The sequence below is a fragment of the Nicotiana tomentosiformis genome, chromosome 8 (assembly GCF_000390325.3).
Source record: "Nicotiana tomentosiformis chromosome 8, ASM39032v3, whole genome shotgun sequence".
Taxonomy (NCBI): domain Eukaryota; kingdom Viridiplantae; phylum Streptophyta; class Magnoliopsida; order Solanales; family Solanaceae; genus Nicotiana; species Nicotiana tomentosiformis.
In genome coordinates this window covers 87,313,420-87,328,958 of record NC_090819.1, presented here as the reverse complement: position 1 = coordinate 87,328,958, position 15,539 = coordinate 87,313,420, and the positions used below count along the sequence as shown (strand labels likewise).

The 15,539-nt window shown below is 38.9% G+C and overlaps 1 protein-coding gene across 2 annotated transcripts in view; it reads left to right on the top strand.

The window, feature by feature from the left end:
- The window catches only part of LOC104086393 (anaphase-promoting complex subunit 5), a 34,026-nt gene that overhangs the window by 14,422 nt on the left and 4,065 nt on the right, over positions 1-15,539 (top strand). For both annotated transcript variants that reach the window (XR_011410443.1, XM_009590639.4), the window contains exons 11-19: positions 1,917-1,994; positions 2,090-2,352; positions 6,650-6,709; positions 6,802-6,869; positions 8,505-8,610; positions 8,712-8,853; positions 9,977-10,075; positions 10,281-10,545; positions 11,376-11,443. Coding sequence is in view for 1 of the 2 variants with exons in the window: in XM_009590639.4 (XP_009588934.1) it covers positions 1,917-1,994; positions 2,090-2,352; positions 6,650-6,709; positions 6,802-6,869; positions 8,505-8,610; positions 8,712-8,853; positions 9,977-10,075; positions 10,281-10,545; positions 11,376-11,443 (1,149 nt within the window). In the remaining variant the exon portion in view is untranslated. The remainder of the gene's footprint in view (positions 1-1,916; positions 1,995-2,089; positions 2,353-6,649; positions 6,710-6,801; positions 6,870-8,504; positions 8,611-8,711; positions 8,854-9,976; positions 10,076-10,280; positions 10,546-11,375; positions 11,444-15,539) is intronic.

The window sequence follows — 15,539 nt, the reverse complement described above, 5'->3', positions numbered from 1 at the left end:
CAGGCAAAGGATTACTATTCGAGGATCGAGGCCATGAGCAGATTGTTGGGTACACAGATGCTGATTGGGCAGGATCACCTTTTGATAGACGTTTACGTCTGGATATTGTGTTCTAGCAGGAGGTAATTTGGTCTCGTGGAAGAGCAAGAAACAGAATGTAGTTGCTCGATCTAGCGCTGAAACCGAATATCGTGCCATGGCTATGGTAACGTGTGAGTTAGTTTGGGTCAAGCAATTGCTCAAGGAGTTAAAGTTCGGAGAAATCAGCAAGATGGAACTGGTGTGTGATAACCAAGCTGCTCTTCATATTGCATCATTTCCGGTGTTCCATGAGAGGACTAAACACATTGAGATCGACAGAGAAAAAATACTTTCAGGAGATATTGTTACAAAGTTTGTAAAGTCGAATGATCAACTAGCAGATATTTTCACTAAGTCTCTTACTGGTTCTCGTATTAGTTACATGTGTAACAAGTTCGGTACATATGATGTGTATGCACCGGCTTGAGGGGGAGTGTTAGTTATGTGTAGTCCCACATTGGAATGAGAGTAATATGTACTTTGTAGACTATAGCTATAAATAGGACCTCTTGTATTATATTTAGTATCTAATATCAATATTATATTTTCTCCCGTGCTTTCTCACAGTTATTTTAGTTGGATTCTTCATATAATAATCTTATCAGAAAAGGCAAATTATTTCCATTTCTAAAACAAATACTTACGAGTAAAAAATTCTTTTCATAGTTTATGAACCTGACATGGCGAGTAATTTGATCAAGTAGCGAATTTCAGATCAACTGTTGGGTTCTATAGTTGAACTGCAGGTGTATGAAAAATCGGTACCATAATAGAAACAATAAACTGTATGTATTAATTTTTTGTGGTATCATCATTTTTTCTTAAACTCCTGTGAGTATGTCTTCTAATTTTGAAAATAAAGGAAAAATATGACCATCCATTTTCGTACTTATTCTAATCATGCATATAACACAACCCAAATGACCAAAAGGAATTGAAATTATATATAGATTATTATTTTATTGTTTTTAATGACATATATAAACTGTAGGCATAGTATGCAGTTCTTCCAATTCATCTTTGAAAAGGTCAATTTTTCTAAATGAAAATGTAAGCTATCCCAGTATGGTCAAACTACCAGGGTCATATTGCCCGTGTTTCACATTTTAGGTCTGTAAGTGATTGAACTTATGCCTGGCTCATGCTTAATTTTTAAGAAGTCAACATCTTCCAAGAGCCAAAATTTGTTCATGGTTTGGTCCTTATGAATGTGTTCATTTCTCAGCTTATTCTTGCACTTCCCTTCAGTTCAAACACGAAAGTCACCTTTACACAACCACTGTGAACAGAGTTGTACTAGGAGATTGCTTTGAACTTCACATGAGCAAGACTGGCTTAATACCAGGAACGGAATTTTGTCCTGAAACAAGAGTTTCCAGATCACCACAAATCAAACTTCTGTTTAATTTTATAAAAACAAAGTGAGAGTGGATAGCTGAGATAATATTTCTCTTCCATTTACTGCTTTCTTGGGATTAAGTAATTCTGTGAAATGCATTTGAAGCAGGTTGAAGTGTCACTACTTCACTTACCATCGGAAGGCCTGGCCAGAGATGGGCTTAAATGTCATCTGCTACATTCTTATAAGTTCGCTTGCAATGCTCTGCACATATATAGTTCCTTTTGCCAGCTGTAGATGCTTAGTTTCATCTGGGATATTGAGCCAGATATTTTCTCTGTATTTATTGTTAATTAACTCAAGGAACATTAATTCCTCTCATCATGGAGAGTCATTGCTGAACATTGTATTGTTAGAGGGCTTTTCACTTTCTTCATATGGTTGATGTATATGTGTACTTTATAAGGAAACTTAACTTGTGACATTTAATGTGCAGCAAGTGCAAAGACCTTTGCTTTCATTTGGTCCAAAGGCTTCCATGAAACTTGCAACATGCCCAATTAATGTCTGCAAGGTTATATTCACTCATAGACGTTGCTTAATCTTAAAAGTATAAAGTTTCTTTTTGTGTTGTCGATTTCTTTGTCCTGATTGTATTCATTTTTGCAGGAACTGAGGTTGAGTTCTCATCTGATTAATGATTATGGTGATGAGGCTTCACTAATGATCTCAGACGGGGCATTTTGTACTCAATGGATTAAGAACTTAAAGAAGCCAAAAGGTTCCGTTATCTTTTCCCAGGAGAATGAATGTAGGAGTAATACTTATGCTCTCCAGTTCTGTGGGCAGCCATGTTCCATCCCTGGATCTGTGCTGCAACTTTTAGGCTCTTCGTATTTGTTCCGCGCTACTGCTTGGGAGATCTACGGCAGGTGACGTGATGATCTTTGTTCTCATGCTTGTTCTGCATACAGTACGGTATTGTTATCTATGTGAGATATGTTCCTTGTGCAATTAACGATTAATTGATGTTTCAGAAGCATGAAAATATTCTGCCTAGGTGACCACTGCCAATTTTAAAATTTGCTAAATGCATGGTTAGTCAGTCTATGCCATTACTTATGATAAATGTTTGGGAAAGGGTTATTAAGAAGGAGCAACAAATCTGCTTCGCTGCAGAATTAGAAAGATCCCCAAGTGTCATTACTTTCAAATGCAAATAATAAGTATTACTCCCTCGCTTCCCGATTTAAGGGTTTCACCTTGTCTGGGCAGGTAATAAGGCCTTAATAGTTCAAGTCTTTTAGATTTTGAAAATTGAATTTGACTTCTGAATAATTTGAAGAACTTAAGTACAAAATGTGGCACCATGGGCATGGTGCTCTCTTGATAGGAGAATATCGGAAAAGTATTTAAGTAAGGGAAAAGCTTATCTTCTCGAGAAATGGACAGTCCTTTGGGTAACCAAAATGGAATTTAGGGCATTTAATTTAGGCAGACAAGTAAATCCTTAGTGTGAGCAGTTAATGATGCTATATCTGCCCTATATTTCAGTCCTGCACAAGAACAAAACAGGACATTTAAAAAAATTGAAGTTTTTGGTCAGTTTACTATTAAATAACATATTTTATGGACGTTTAGTTGCAAAATGAACTGAAACTAAAGCTCATAAAGGAAGATTGTAAGCTTTTCTTGTCCCTTTATCTATAGTTTTAGATCCTTTAGTTAAAACGACAGTAGAAGAGACTAAAGGAGATTTGAGGTTAGAAACAGACCAGAGATGCGGTCGGAATCCAAAGGATGAATACTATGTCACATAGGCAGAGTTACCAAGGTGAGCTATATCAGCTATAGAGCTATGTAAGCTATAGAAGAGGATGATGGCTGCTGTTTTCCTGTGCAGTGCCGAAGATGATCATCACAGTTAGCTCCAGTACTAAACAGAAAGCTTAATAGTTTATCATTAGTTCCATGTACTAAACAGCATAAAACACAGCACCTAATTAGGGGAGTGTGCTCTTCTGTAGTTTTAGGACTTGCCGAATGACAATGGTATTTATGGTTTCTTCACAACCTTAATTTATTATAAAAGGACTAACTCGCTCTCTTAAAAGTTTTGGATTTGCAAAGGAAATAGGAAAGCAGTGTCCAATTTGCGTAACCCAGAGTAACAAAAGTATGAAGCCAGTTGGAGATTATGAACACCAACTCGTAAAGGGATGGTTTTGCCTTATAAGCTTGTAGATCATATGCTGCATTGTCAGTTCAAAGAAAGCTAGATAGAACTTCCAATGCAGTTCACATTTTTAGGTGTTTTATTGTCACCTGTCAGGTATGTATATTGTTAGTTATGTGTAGTCCCACGTTGGAATGGGAGTAATATGTACTTTGTAGACCATAGCTATAAATTGGACCTCTTGTGTTATATTGAGTATCTAATATCAATAATATATTTTCTCCCGTGCTTTCTCACATGGTATCAGAGCATTAGTGAGAAAAGATCGTTGTGCGTCATTCCAGCGTTAACCGGGAAGAAAGAACTTAGTAATCGTGCAATTTTTCCGGTGACCTAAGGCTACGTGCACTTTCTGTCGGTGTTGTGCTAAAACCAACACCACCATGAGGTAGATCACCCTCCGATGACCAACCCCTGAAAATTTATCTAGCAGAAAAGCTGCCACGCGCCGGCAACAACTTTTCTGGCGAGGGTTCCAGCAACTTTCCGGCCATTTTTTCGCGAAGCTTCTTCAGGACAGTCAGCTCTCCTCACAATTCCGAGCCTACCCATCTAATTCAAATCAAATTCCGACCACTTTTATATTTTTCCGCTGTGAACAGTGACCTTCCGGTCATTTTTTTTTTTTTTGAAAACATTTCTTCACTACAGCTTGCTCGCAAGGGAATACCGTATCTATCCATCCTGGTTACGACAAATTCCGACAACTTTACAATTTTCCGGCGAGCTACAACTGGAGCTATAGGTGGTGGAGCTACAACTGGAGTTGTAGGTGGTGGAACTGGAGCTATAGGTGGTGGAGCTGGAGATGTAAAGGAAGATGAAAGGGAGATAGTGACTGAATCTCCAAAAGATGAAACTGGTAGTACCTCAGAAATATCTAAGTGATGACCTGAACCTGTGAAGTATGATTGGGTTTCAAAGAAGGTAACATCAGCGGACATAAGGTACCGCTGGAGGTCAGGAGAGTAGCATCGATACCCCTTTTGTGTTCTCGAGAAACCCAGAAATACGCACGAGGAGCTAACTTATCTGTTCCTGGAATAAGGTTATGGACAAAACAAGTGCTTCCAAAGATACGGGGTGGAAGAGAGAACAAAGGTAAGTGGGGAAACATGACAGAGAATGGAACTTAGTTCTGGATAGCTGAAGATGGCATACGATTAATAAGATAGCAAGATGTAAGAACGGCATCCCCCAAAAACGCAACGGAGCATGAGATTGTATGAGTACGGTACGAGCAGTTTCAATAAGATGTCTATTCTTTCTTTCAGCTACCCCATTTTGTTGAGATGTGTACGGACAATATGTTTGATGAATAATCTCATGAGATTTCATAAACTGCTGAAATGGTGAAGACAAATACTCTCGGGCATTATCACTACGAAATGTGCGAATAGAAACCCCAAATTGATTTTGAATTTCAGCGTGGAAGGTCTGGAAAATAGAAAACAGCTCAGATCGATTTTTTTATCAAATTTATCCAAGCGCACCTGGAATAATCATCAATGAAACTGACAAAGTAGCGGAATCCTAAGGTAGAACTGACCCGACTAGGACCCCAAACATCTGAATGGACTAAAGTAAAAGGTGACTCTGCTCGATTATCAAGACGCCGAGGGAAATGGGAGCGGGTATGCTTACCGAGCTGACATGACTCACACTCTAGAGCTGACAAGTGAGATAAACCAGATACCATTTTCTGAAGTTTTGACAAACTAGGATGTCCCAACCGTTTATGTAATAAATCTGGTGAATCAGTAACAGGACAAGTTGTAGAAGGAAGACAAGATGTGAGCTCATGTGATTTAGCAAGGATAAGGTAATAAAGTCCGTTTGATTCACGCCCGGTACCAATGATCCCCCCCGTACTGCGTTCCTGTATAAAAACATGGTCATCAAGAAATAAAACAGCGCATTTATGTGATTTGGTTAAGGGACTAACAACTATGAGATTAAAAGGACTATTGGGAACATAAAAGACTGAATCTAAAGGTAAGGAAGAAAGTGGGCTTGCTCGACCTATTGCAGTTGCCATGGTTTGAGACCCATTGGCCATTGTGACTTTTGGAAGAGATTGAGAATACGAAATAGTAGTGAAAAGAGATTTGTTACCAGAAATATGATCTGATGCACCTGAATCAATGACCCAAGACTCAGAGGATGAAGATTGGGAGAAACAAGTCACGCTATTACCTGTTTGAACAACAGAAGCTATCTCAGAAGATGTCTGCTTACATGCTTTATACTAAAGGAACTCAATATACTCTGCTAAAGAAACCATCCGACTATTCAAAGCATCGGTTCCCATGTCGCTACAATTTGTAGTAGTAGGGTTAACTTAAAAAAATGACCGGAAGGTCACTGTTCACAGCGGAAAAATATAAAAGTGGTCGGAATTTGATTTGAATTAGATGGGTAGGCTCGGAATTGTGAGGAGAGCTGACTGTCCTGAAGAAGCTTCGCGAAAAAATGGCCGGAAAGTTGCTGGAACCCTCGCCAGAAAAGTTGTTGCCGGCGCGTGGCAGCTTTTCTGCTAGATAAATTTTCAGGGGTTGGTCATCGGAGGGTGATCTACCTCATGGTGGTGTTGGTTTTAGCACAACACCGACAGAAAGTGCACGTAGCCTTAGGTCACCGGAAAAATTACACGATGACTAAGTTCTTTCTTCCCGGTTAACGCTGGAATGACGCACAACGATCTTTTCTCACTAATTCTCTGATACCATGTGAGAAGGCACGGGAGAAAATATGTTATTGATATTGGATGATAAATACAATACAAGAGGTCCCTATTTATAGCTATACACTACAAGGAGATATTACTCCTCTTCCAATGTGGGACAAGACTACACTATACATATCTATAAACTAACATCAATAATATATTTTCTCCCGTGCTTTCTCACATATATAATATGTACATCGCAAAGCACTCAATTCTAGTTCAGATATCATTACTGATTTTCTTCTCTTTTTGTATGCTAATTTAGTGCACCTCTTGCTCGAATGAATGCGCTGCTTTATGCGACATGCTTTGCTGACTCATTGAGGTAATACTTGTATGAATTTTTAAGTAGTTGAGCTGTTTGAAACTGTGCCTCAATATTTGTCGACTGAAATTTGCTTTCTTTTCTGCATGCAGTTTGGATGATGTGGCATTAGCATATGGAAAACTTATCCAGCATCTAGCAGTATTTAAAGGATACAAAGGTTTGCTCAAAATATTTTAGTACTTCATAAGTATTCTTGAATTGGCATAGCTACACAGTAGTTGTGCATGTATCTGTTGGCTCATGTCATTATGGTGCATAGATGATAGTAGTAGAGCGATGCTATACTTAAGTTATTTGCTGATGCATTGTTTACTTGATTTCTTTTGCTTATTCAATGGAATTACATTCTTTTCTTGATCACCCATAAGGTAAACCCATACTGATTGAAATGTTGCTTGCTTTTAGACATAATTTCCATTTGGTATCACTACTGTGTTTTGACTTTTGACCCTGTGCAATTTTTCTGTGTGCCCCGGAGATTTTTCTTTGGTCCTAAAGTAGCTGTCAAGAAAATGGACCAGGCCTAACTTAACTCCAAAAGCTAGCTCATTAGACCCAAGACCATATAAGAAGACCACAAACCATCTATGTTGCTCGGACTCTCCAAAAGTGTTGCCGCACCCGTGTCGGATCCTCCAAAAATGCACTAAATTTGGAGGATCCGACACGCACCCAACAACATTTTTGAAGAGTCCGAGTAACATAGCAAACCATTCCCTCAACCAATTTTGGACACTCTAACAATCCCTCCCCCAACACGACTACAACTAGACATGTGTACTGTGAACAAGCATATAATAGGAGCCCAACATTGGGTAAACCTAGAATAGGTATGAGCTTGAATATGATACCATGTTAAGAAAATGGACCTTGGGCCTAACTCAATCCCAAAAGTTAGCTCATGTGGTGAAGACTGCCTAAAATCATACAAGGAGACATGGTAATGACTGTGGGCCTTGAGCCTATTCCCTCAACCAATGTGGGACACAAATCTTTGAAGACTTACCGGAGGACTTGGTAAGAACTGAACACAGCCTTCTGACAAACATGTCTGTTCAAGTAAAAAACTAAAAAATGGTGTTTTGGCAGAAATGCAGGAAAGTGCAGAACTGATTAGCCTTCTCTTCTAGAGATGAATAACATTTACGTGTAATTTAGTCGGAAGAAAGATAGAAGTAGGTTAATCTTTCTTTTTCAAAAAAAGAAAGATAGAAGTAGGTCAAATGGAAATATGATTGTGATAGGCTAATGAGTTGTGGCCAAAGTGGTCTCCGGTAAATACTAGGCTACCTCATACCAGTTCATGTTACAATAAGCATTTTGGCAGTAGTGCGGGAAAAAGCTTCAGAACTAATTAGCCTTTTCTTGTAGAGAAGAACATTGCTGTGCAATCCGGTCGGGAGAAGGTAGAAACAGATGAACTTGAATAGATCATGATAGGCTACTGAGTTATGGCCAAAGTGTTTGCCGGTAAATTCTAGACAATCTCATCAGTTGGTAGGGATCCATAATTGTCTTCAGTCTTATGCCAGGTTTTAGTTTACCGTGCCCAAATTAGTATATAATCCTTCATACTTCATTTATACATATGTGAGAGTAGGAGGGCAGATCTATTTCTTAGGAAGGCAGATCTATTTCTTTCCTTTCTCTGTTAAAAAAAACTTATTCTCTTCCCCTACGTCCCTCAGAAAATACAAGGAAAGCAAAGTGGAAAAGTGACTTGATATTATAGTTTTAATTTATTTTTGTTTTTTGCTTATACTCAATAATGGCTTCTTTTGTGCGCCTTCAGAAGCTTTTGCTGCAATGAAACTTGCGGAGGAGAAGTTTTTATCTGTTTCAAAGTCACAAATTCAGCTTGTAAAACTACAGTTGCTCCATGATCATGCTTTACATACGTAAGGAGACTTCTCTAATCCTAATCAAGTTGCATAAAATTATTCTTACTTGGTTTTAAACTTCCCTTTGCTTGTCTGATTGGATATTAGTTGCCTCTCAGGGGAAATTTAAAACTTGCTCAACAGTTGTGTGATGAGCTAGGTGTTTTAGCCTCTTCAGTAACTGGTGTAGATATAGAGATAAAAGTTGAAGCTAGCCTCCGCCATGCACGAATACTAATTGCAGCGAACCAATTTAGCCAGGTAGTCTGCTTTCCTTTAGTTAGATCTCTTTCGAGTTGATTCAGTAAGGTATATGTTGGGTGGTGAACTTGTGCTTATAACTACATGACCTGCTAACTTAATAGTTTCTACTTCTCTTTTTGAACTTTGAACAAATGATATGATGCAAGAATGTAATTGATTATTTTTTTGCTCATGTACTATCATTTCTAATCAAAAGAAGAATGTGCCCACTTGCTCCCAAGAAAAGGTGAATGAATAATGGAAAGGAATATGGTCAATTACATCCTAAACTGGTGATTTTCAAATACACTTGTGATAGAAAATTGGATACCTTTGTTGCTTGCTCTTTGGTCAGGAAAAGATTTAAGTTTTCTTGTTTTTCTTTCTGCTTTTCCCTCTTCTATTTGCATAAATATATTCACTTTTAAGGCTTTGGCTGTTCTTCTAAGTGAATCATTATACTGTTGTGCTGATGATCATGTTTTTTCTTTAGTTCATTGCTTGTATTAGTACTGATAGATCATTTTCATTGTCCTCAAGGCCTTCAATTTTCTCGAAAACTTGCATGGTTTTCTGGAATGAGCAGTTTTTTCTCATGATAATGGACATGAAAATCACGAGGCTATGGTCTGGTTCAAAGTGGCAGCACCAGCAAGTCTGGTCCTGGTTCTAAAGTCTAGTAATATTTGATCATGCTTGATTCTGTGCAAAGCATACTTGCAAACTGAGTATGAATAGTTCACTTACAGGTTTGCCTGTGCTTGTGATGCCGAGGATTTTAACCACATCGACTCTACTCTTTGGTCTTGCAGCCAATGTGGTGATAATGATCATTCTGCAAGACTATTCTGAATGAGCTGTTACCTTAAGATATTGGAATATCACCTACCAAAAAGAAAATATTTGAATATCAAATTTGTTTACCACTCTGAATCTCTTTTCCCCAAGTTCTCACAAATTTTGTTTCTCTTACATCTGATAACTTGATATTGTGCTGTGGTGCTAAAGTATTTTTCATCCTTTTCTGATTTTCTAAGCTATAGGCAATAATTTGCTCTAGTTTGAACAGTGACAGAGGCCAAAAGCAATAAGCATCTAAAGAATTTCTTAATTTCCATTCTTGTGCATATGATTCTTCCAGGCAGCAGCTATCGCACACTCTCTCTTCTGTATGTGCTACAAATTCAGTTTACAAGTCGAGAATGCCACTGTTCTTCTTTTACTTGCAGAGATACACAAGGTATTGATTTAATGTTAATCGATATTTTTGCTCACAGGCAAGTACTTTCTTATAAAAAATATCACCTCGTCAGAAGAAATGGAACTTCTTTTACCGCTTATACATCTTCACCATTGGATTTCTAAAATTTGAACTACTGAGCCCCACACTCTTTTCTTTCTCTGACATGATCAAGATGTAATATAACTATGTTCATCCATTTCAGAGATCAGGAAATGCTGTTTTAGGTATTCCGTACGCGTTGGCAAGCCTTTCCTTTTGTAAATCATTCAACTTAGACCTTCTCAAAGCATCTGCTACGCTGACGCTGGCGGAGCTTTGGCTCTCACTTGGATCAAGTCATGCAAAAAGAGCTTTGGCTCTCATACATGGGGCATTTCCTGTACTTCTTGGTCACGGTGGTTTGGAGCTTCGTGCTCGGGCCTTTATCACTGAAGCAAAATGCTATCTTGCTGACTCGAGCTTTTCAGGTGCCTTATCGGAATTTTAATGCTCCACCTGTTTGCTATACTTACTGTAAACATGATTTTTCATTAGCTTGTGCTCTAATCAGATCTCATTTTTGAGTTTTAACTACATCCTGTGTTTTCAACCTCATATATAATTCTTGTCCATGTCACCCAAATGATGCAAATGCCTCCACATTTTGCAAACTACGTTTTTAAGCAATGGATTACATGGTCCATCATAAGTGAGAATCAGAGGATTAAGAGAAATTTGGGCAGTTTTTTTGCGTAAGGACTCTTTTTTAGCTATTATAGGCTTATAGCTCTTGTGAATGCCTACGATTTTATGAATCAAAATGGAACTGGAGAACCTGCCCATCACTCCAATAGTTCGCCTCATCTCCAGCCATGACTTGCCATCTACCTTTCCCAATCAAGCTGCCCTCCATTCCCACCTCCCATGGTTCATATATCCTTTGACCTTGAGATTTTTTATGATTAATTTGTCGCTCTTTGAGTATGATTTACCATATTTGAGTCAAATATAAATGACAAGGACAAACTAGTTCCACTTGAGAACAATTATAACCTAAATTGAAAATAATATCTTTTGGGATTTAGCTGGTATAAGTGTATCAATAAAGTCTTATGAAGTCTTATGTGGCCTTCCTTGCAAGATTTACATCATCCTGCCCTGTACCTCACTTGAGACTCTACCTCCCATTAATGCACACACAGAGACATACAAGTCATTTAGAAATTGAAAATTAACTAACTGCTGAATTTTCTTGTTGCGCTGTCTTCTTAAATTCTTGAGCTTTCAACCTGTGCTTAGTGTTACTTATTGTTCTCAGTATCTGAAGAACCAGAGATGGTACTTGAACCGTTGAGGCAGGCTTCCGAAGACCTGGAACTTCTAGAGGTTAGTCAATATGGACAATTTAGTATTCAAATCAATGACATTTATACTCTAGTTAAAAGACTTCAGTTTTAGTTCCAAGAAATTTGAAATTCTTCATTGTGTATTAATATGCTAAAAGTACATTGGATTACGTTGTGGGAAATGATATACATCAATAGCTAAGTGAAATAATATCTAGAAAATACAAAAGTTGTATTCCATGAAATTCATCTTTCTTTCTTAAATTCTATGTTCTTCCTCTTTACCCTGTCAAAAAGCCTTAACTCTAAGCAAGTGTGTGTGGGTGAGGTTTTTTTGTGTTCGTATATATGGACAAATAGGTGTAAGCCTGCTATACGAAATAAAAACATGTTAAAAGTAGAATGTAAATGAGAAACACGAAGGCATAACTATCTAAAATTATCATTTGAGTGAGGTGAAGGAGAATTAAAAAGGGAAAGTAAAGAAAGGTACAATTCTGTAAACTGTAATTACCAATTACGTGAGATTAATGGAAAGAAATGAAAGGGTTGAGGCCGAAAAGAAGCAATTCTATAAGATTAGGGTTCAATTAGGTGAACTAAATGCTCTTCAGAATTGAGAACCAATTGAGTCAGGTGAAGTAAAAGAGAAAAAGATTAAAGTATGTGAATTAACTTTCTCCATTTTCCCGACACTCTTCAAAGAAAGTATTTTCCTTAAAATATACTGAGTTTTTCCCTGCGGCTAAAACGGCGGCGTTTGGGCGTTTGTATGAAGAGCTTGAGGCCAAAGGTGGGGACAAGAAGCTATACAGGCTAGCCAAGGTGAGAGAGAGGAAGGCCCGTGATCTGGATCAAGTTAAGTGTATCAAAGATGAGGAAGGTAGAGTTTTGATGGAAGAGGCTCAGATTAGACGAAAATGGCAGGCATATTTCCATAAACTCCTGAACGAAGAGGGTGACAGGGACATTGTGCTGGGCGACTTGGAGCACTCCGAGATGCGCCGGGATTTCGGGTATTATAGGCGCATAAGAGTAGAGGAGGTTGAGGGGGCTATGCGTAAGATGCACAGGGGTAGAGCTACCGGGCCAGATGAAATACCTGTGGAATTTTGGAAGAATGCGGGTAGGGCAGGTTTGGAATGGCTCACTAGGCTGTTCAACGTCATTTTTAGGACGAAAAAGACCCGATGAATGGAGGTGGAGTACGATGATTCCTCTGTATAAAAACAAGGGCGATATCCAAAGTTGCAATAATTATAGGGGGATTAAGCTGCTAAGCCATACTATGAAAGTTTGGGAGAGGGTGGTTGAAGTGAGGGTGAGGACCAGTGTGTCCATTTCTGAGAACCAGTTCGGTTTCATGCCGAGGCGTTCGACTATGGAAGCCATTCACATTGTGAGGAGATTGGTGGAGCGGTATAGGGAGATGAAGAAGGACTTGCACATGATGTTCATTGACCTAGAGAAAGCATATGACAAAGTCCCGAGAGAGGTGCTCTGGTGATGCTTGGAGGCTAAAAGGGTCCCAGTAGCCTACATTAGGGTGATTAAAGACATGTATAATAAAGCTAAGCCTCGGGTTAGAGCAGCGTGAGGAGACTCGGAACACTTTCCGATTATGATGGGGTTGCACCAGGGATCAGCTCTTAGTCCATTCTTATTTTCCTTGGCGATGGACGCATTGACGAGACACATTCAAGGTGAGGTGCCATGGTGTATGTTATTTGCTGATGACATAGTTTTAATTGACGAGACGCGGGGTGGTGTTAACAAGAGGCTGGAGATTTGGAGGCAGACTTTAGACTCTAAGGGTTTCAAGTTGAGCAGGACCGAGACGGAATACATGGAGTGCAAGTTTAGCAACGGTACCCAGGAAAGAGATATGGAAGTGAAGCTTGATACGCAAGTCATCCCCAAGAGAGGTAGTTTCAAGTATCTCGGATCTATAATACAAGGTAACATGGAGATTAATGAAGATGTCACAAATCGTTTCGGAGCAGGATGGATGAAGTGGAGGCTTGCATCCGGTGTCTTGTATGATAAGAATGTGCCGCTGAGACTTAAAGGTAAGTTCTACAAGGTTATAGTTAGACCGACTATGTTGTATGGAGCAGAGTGTTGGCCGGTCAAGAACTCTCATACCCAGAAGCTAAAAGTAGCTGAGATGAGGATGTTGAGGTGGATGTGTGGGCATACCCGGTTGGATAAGATTAGAAATGAAGTTATTCGGGAAAAGGTAGGAGTGGCCCCTGTGGAGGATAAGATGCGGGAGGCGAGATTGAGATGGTTCAGGCATGTTAAGAGGAGAAGTATAGAAGCCCCAGTTAGAAGGTGTGAGCGGTTAGCCTCGGTGGGCAGCAGGAGGGGTAGAGGTAGGCCTAAGAAGTCTTGGGGGGAGGTTATTAGGCGGGACATGGCGCAGTTGGAGCTGACTGAGGACATGTCCCTAGACAGGAGGGTGTGGAGGTCAAAGATTAGGGTAGAAGGTTCGTAGGTAGTCGATTGTTTCTCTTTGTCTTACTCAGTTCGCTAGCATTAGTGTTAGTATGATATCTTTTATTCATAGATGGCTATTACTACCTAGAGTTTGACTGCATTCTTGGATTCGATCTTATTTCATCTTGCTATTATTCCTACTTCTTGCAATTATCTTTTCTTTTTCAGTCGTTCTCTAGCCGAGGGTCTATTGGAAACAGCCTCTCTGCCCTTCCAGGGATAGGGGTAAGGCTGCGTACATCTTACCCTTCCCAAACCCCACTTGTGGGAAACTACTGGGTTTTTTGTTGTTGTATACTAAGTTTTTCCCTCCCCGATCCACCTTATTTTCTTTTCCATCATACTTGTTTTGTTGTTCCAAATCTTAGAAAAGTAATATCCGTGTTCCATTCTGGGCCTTGCAGAATACTTTTCGGACTCCAGCTTCTATTTGTTAGCTGAATTCGATAAAATAATGGTCTCCGGAGATGTTTAATCTGCAAAATTTACTCTTATTTCATCAATTCTCGTGAACGTAGAGTAGCTAATGTTGTTTGTGTAGCACTAGATTTGGCATTTTGCATCCAGTTCCATTGTAAATTATCATATTTTCTTCCATTAATTCTCTAGGCGTCAACCAGAAGTAGGAACCATGGAGAGATACTCTAGAGAATAAAAGATTTTAAGATAAGTAGAAGTAAGACATAGTATAAGCACTACCAGTGTAGTTACATGAGAAAGATGAGGGTGAAACGGAATTAGAGGTGATTATTGTGCCTAAATGTATACAGTTGAGATATCCAAGCTTAATTTTGTAATACATAGAATTAAAATAGGTGGCTGAAATGATGAGTGCTACGAGATTGCTAATCACGTGATTGCTTCCAGTTTTAATGCCGCGCCAGGTTCTAATTTTTTTGCCTTAATAGGTATTGCCAGTCTAGATGAACTAGTGCGTCATTTGGGCATATTTGTCTTGGCTATATTCTGGATTTCTGTACTGTTAATTCTCACCAGATAGTAAACAATAGGAGTTCCTTGGCTTTTCTGCTATCATATTTGAATATGATCAGCCTCGCCTAACAATAAAAGAAAGATTAGGTTAAAAGCTTTGTTGTGGTGAGCTCCTAACTTCATGCTCGCCCGAAGGCAATCTTGTAGAGCAATGTTTTTGAGCATGTTTTACATATTTTTTTAACCTATTCATCTTAGCTTTGACTTGATTTTTTGAGAAATAGCGAAAACAATTTGGAATTGGCACATGATCAGCTCAACTGAACTTTCTTTGTGATTCAAATAGGTGACGTTGCAACATTTTTTTTTAATTTTATCATTTTAAGGTCAACACGTCAGGTCAGAATTGTAAATCATGCTTGAAGAACTAGTTCCCAGCCTACTTTAGTGCTTGAAGAATCTAGTTCTCGGCATACTTAAGTTTGATTGGCTACCATAATAGATTCTAGACCAGGCAGAAGTTCAAATTACTCATTACTATAGAGAAGCCAATCAGGTGGCTGATCTTCTTGCCAAAAAAGCTGCAAACAGTGGCAATAGCTCATAGCCTCATACTACTACACATTCCAGCAATTGCCTAGAGAAGCTAAGGGTCCTTTTCACGTGGATAAATGACAGTTGCCTAGCATAAGAAGTAGATTTGA